Raw genomic sequence first — 4,031 nt, 5'->3', positions numbered from 1 at the left:
TTTATTTATAGGTCACCATGTGCTTCAGTACATGCATCCATCCATTGTGGGATTAACTCATCACCTCAAATGTTTGTCATTTCTCCATTGCTCTCTTATCCCCCTTTCTCTAGAAAACGTCATACGACAAAGACAAGGAACGCCTCATGACCTGGAGACAAGGGCTTACTCTGGCGACTGTTGCGAACTTCGGCGGCTACGTTTCCTCAGAAACCATACTTTTCTCTTTCTGGAGCAGCATCCCAGGGCTGCCCTGCTGACGTGGGTCTGGGGAAGCCAAGCTCCCTAAAGGCCGGCTTGGCAGGCTCCTCCTTTCATTAGCGGGGTAACCTAGAGTTCCCCAAGGAGCCTGGCAGGAAGTGTAATTTTCCCTCGGGGACCTACCTGACATCCGAGACAAAATGAAATTTAGAGTCACAAATATTCGAGAAAACAAAGGCTGCTGTTTTCGAGATGGCTTTTGTGTGTCACAAATCCCTGGGCTGTCTGTTGGACCCTTCCTCCTCTTCACAGGTCAAGCATCTACGAAGTGGAATCACAGCTCCAGCTAGGAGAAACCTCCTGGCCCGGGACCCAGACGCCGCAGCAGCAGACCTTCCCCTCTGCCAGGAGAATAGAGTGACTACCAGGAGGCCAGAAACAAAACACTTAAATGTTGCATTTATTAAGGAAATGTTAAATAAGAAAAAAGTCAAACGGTGTCACGGATATCAAGAGCACTTTTGTGGCGAAAACCGTGCAGACACGAGCTAAGAATTCTACTGCGCATCTCCGGCCCGGGCTGAGCTGGAGCGCTAGCCTCTCCAAGAGACCCGGCAGGAAACGCACTAAAAGAAAGCACTGGACCCTATTCACAGTCTCAGGCTCCCCTCCCCCCACCCTTCTCCCAGGATGACAAAAACTCTAACCCGCAGGCAGGCAAACAGGCCACTAGGGCATAAAAGACTTATCAAATATTTGTATTCAAGCAAACTAACACAAACCCCTTAAAACCACAGGTTACTATCGATCAAAGTTCCACTCTCCTAGCAGGACGCAAAGCCCACAGGCATCTATGTTCCCATTAGATCTTCAGCGTGGTGTATAAACAGGTCACTTCTCCCGTCACCGGGCTACTGGTGCCTCTGGATACCCACCCACGCCCACACCCCGCCTTTGTCTGCCTCTCCAGCTGTCCCCAGTGCCAGGCCCATCTGCAGGTGGAAAGGGGCCTTCCCCAGGTCCATCTCCCCGCATCCCAACCCAGCAGCCACTCCCAAAGTTCTGGTCCCTAATCGCCCTCTTTTGCCACCTGCTGCTGAGTCCCGAAGTCTGGGCGCTCCTCCACTCGAGTCTTGCTCGGGGCCTTTCGGAGAGCCATCAGAAATCGGTCACTTTTCCCCAAAAGGCAGAAGTCAAGAGAGAAAAAAAACTGACTCCGACAGGTTTGCTTTGCTCGGTCCGTGATGGTGAGGGGTGCATCGCGGCTGGCGGAGTCCCGGAGGTGCTGGGGGCACACGCTGTGGGCGACCCGAGGGCCACTCAGTAGGGCCCCACGACCACCGCCTCGACCTCTTTAGACGGCCTCCGGTCCTTCACCAGGAAGTTGATCATGCCTTCGGACTTGATGAGCAGGTTGCATCCGAGGAAGAAGATGCCGAAGACCACAGTGAGCGAGAGCACGCACATGACTGCTATCTGCACCACGCGCATGATGTAGAGGCTGCGCTCGTCGGGGCCGCCCTCGGCGAAGCCATCGTCGGTCACCACCGACGCCTGTGTACAGCAGCGCACCGCGCGCTCCAGAGCATCGCTACTGTTGGCCAGGAACAGGCCGGCCACGTCGGTCTGGTTGCCCAGCGCTGAATTCATTCCGGGAGCACTCCGGAGCCTGGGAGGCGAGGATCGGAGAGGTGGGGACCCGGGTGGCGGTGGCGCCGGGCGAACAGGTGCCGGGAGGAGCGCTTGGCTCGATCACTTGTGCGCTCGGGGCTCCTCAACTGCCCTTTCAAAGTCCCAGAGCCGTGGGTATCTCAGGAACCTCTCCAGGGCGCGCCGCAGGCTGGCTCGTGTGCTGCCAGGGCAGTGCTGGTTGCCGGCGCACGCTCGACTGGGAGCTCTTGGAACTTGGCGGGTTGGGCCGGAGGGGGCCGTGGGAGGCGCGGGCCGTGGCGGTGGCCCGGCGGCTGCTCCGAGTGAGCAGCGGCCCCTGCTGGTGACAGAGCCGAGCTGCGCCCGCTCGGCCGGGAGGTGGGGGCGAGGAAAAGAGCGAAACTAGAGCAGGCTTTGTGGCTTCTGTAATCCCAAAGGCCACGCAGAGGTCACCAAGCACTCCTGATGTGAAGAACAAGCAAAGAATTGGGGGAGAAAGGGTAAAAGTTGCAGAGGACCTGGGTCGCATCAGCTCTTAAGTGTGTCCTTCGAAGCCATCCCTCTCACCTCTAAACAGATGTAAAGTGGCCAGGTACCAGATGGCGCTGGCGCTGGCCAAGGCACTGGCCCACTGCCTGTGTGTAACTGCAGCTTGTCCGTGTAGGCTTTCTAGTGGAGCAAGACAAGGGGGCGTGGAGAAGCTGGGAACTTCTCTTCTCCCTTCTTTCTTTTTTTTTTTTTTTTTTGAGGGGGGGAAGGGGCTGGGATGATGGTGGTGGTATTGTTTTAGGGAAGGGAGAAAGAATGAAAGCATCAGAAAGAGTAACAGCCACCCTCCTAGGAAAGCTATTACATTTGTTGTAAAGCAGGGTTGACAAGTAGATTGAGGCCCAGACAAGGGGTGGGATGAAGGAGGTGTTCTTCCGTGGTTCATGTGTGGAGGTGGTTGCCAAGAACAGGGTCATCTCTCTGTTGACGGAGGTGGACAGAGTGACCACTTCATTGCAAATTTAATTGCAGAGGAGTGTTTTTTTTTTTTTTTTTTTTTTTGGATGAACATCAAGTGTTTTTCTCCTTGGCAGAAAAGTTTAAGGGAATTGCTCACCCACATCCATCAGCTAGAACGCTAGCCAGAAGCTGGGAGCCTCCCTCCTGAAGCTGATGAACCCACTCACCCTCCCCTCCTCACCACAAAGCAAGCTGCAGGCACTTCAGGGAGCTATGGAGGTTCAATCCTCCGTGATTGCTGTTGGTTCTAAGTTCTAGCAGAGGGCTCTTACAAACACACCATTTCATTTTAGGCTCCAGAACACTCAGGGTTTTCTCTTTCTCTGATTCCTCCTCCTTCCCTCTTCTCCCTTATACCCCTTCCCCAGTTCCCTTCGTTCTTTGTCTCTTTTCTTTCTATTATAATGGCTGGAATTGAGGGATTGAAATTCAGTCCAAACTTTTGAAAGAATGCTTTTACTACGTTTCTACTGAAATGTCAGAATTGTTTTGCTCTTCTTCTAGCTCTTTTGGGTGTGGAGGTAGAGAGAGGATCTGTAATTAGCTCCAATTGTCCTTGAATTGGTCATTCAAAGCCTTAGATTCCTGAGTTTGATGGCGATAGGCATGCAGAGAGCCTTTTCATGGCACTATACTTGCTTGTTAAATCCCCGCTGTAAGAATCATCCATTCCACATTCAAGTCTCCTCGATGTCTTGGCACTACTTCATGATGCCTCCCTTCAAGCACAAAGGAGTGACTTTCAGACATGACTTTCTAAAATTTTCTAACCATCTAGATGTTTTCCTTGTGGAGAATGGAGAGGCACAAAGAATAAAGAACCAGCCTTCCAGGAATTAACCATACTTCCTTGGCTTAGTTGCTCCAATTTTCACAATTCAGTCAGCCTTGAAAAATGTCTCAGCTTCAATAATTTCTGATTATTTTGTCAAATTTATCATTAATGGATCATAAATAATTCTTAAAAATTTTTTTTATCCAGGTGAATGAATAATAGTGGCTGCATCCAAGTTCAGTCTTTTCCACCCATGTCAGGCACCTCAAAACTGCCTTGCAATTCCAGCTCCAGAGAGATCTTATGCCTCTGGCCTATGTGGGCATTTTCACTCACAAGCAAATACTCACATGAAGACACACATATGTGCAATTAAGAATAAGTCTTTAAAAAGAAT

General features: G+C 51.6%; 1 protein-coding gene across 1 annotated transcript; it reads right to left on the bottom strand.

The window, feature by feature from the left end:
• Positions 1–615: 615 nt before the first annotated feature.
• On the bottom strand, positions 616–2,145 carry Rprm (reprimo, TP53 dependent G2 arrest mediator homolog). The gene has a single exon (XM_055600550.1). It carries the CDS (start codon positions 1,849–1,851, stop codon positions 1,522–1,524), a length of 330 nt encoding a protein of 109 aa, XP_055456525.1. The 5' UTR covers positions 1,852–2,145; the 3' UTR covers positions 616–1,521.
• Positions 2,146–4,031: the final 1,886 nt, after the last annotated feature.

This window comes from Psammomys obesus, unplaced genomic scaffold (assembly GCF_907164565.1).
Source record: "Psammomys obesus unplaced genomic scaffold, mPsaObe1.curated_primary_1811, whole genome shotgun sequence".
Taxonomy (NCBI): domain Eukaryota; kingdom Metazoa; phylum Chordata; class Mammalia; order Rodentia; family Muridae; genus Psammomys; species Psammomys obesus.
Note: the sequence above shows the minus strand (reverse complement) of the source record. Positions and strands in the feature narration are given on the sequence as shown.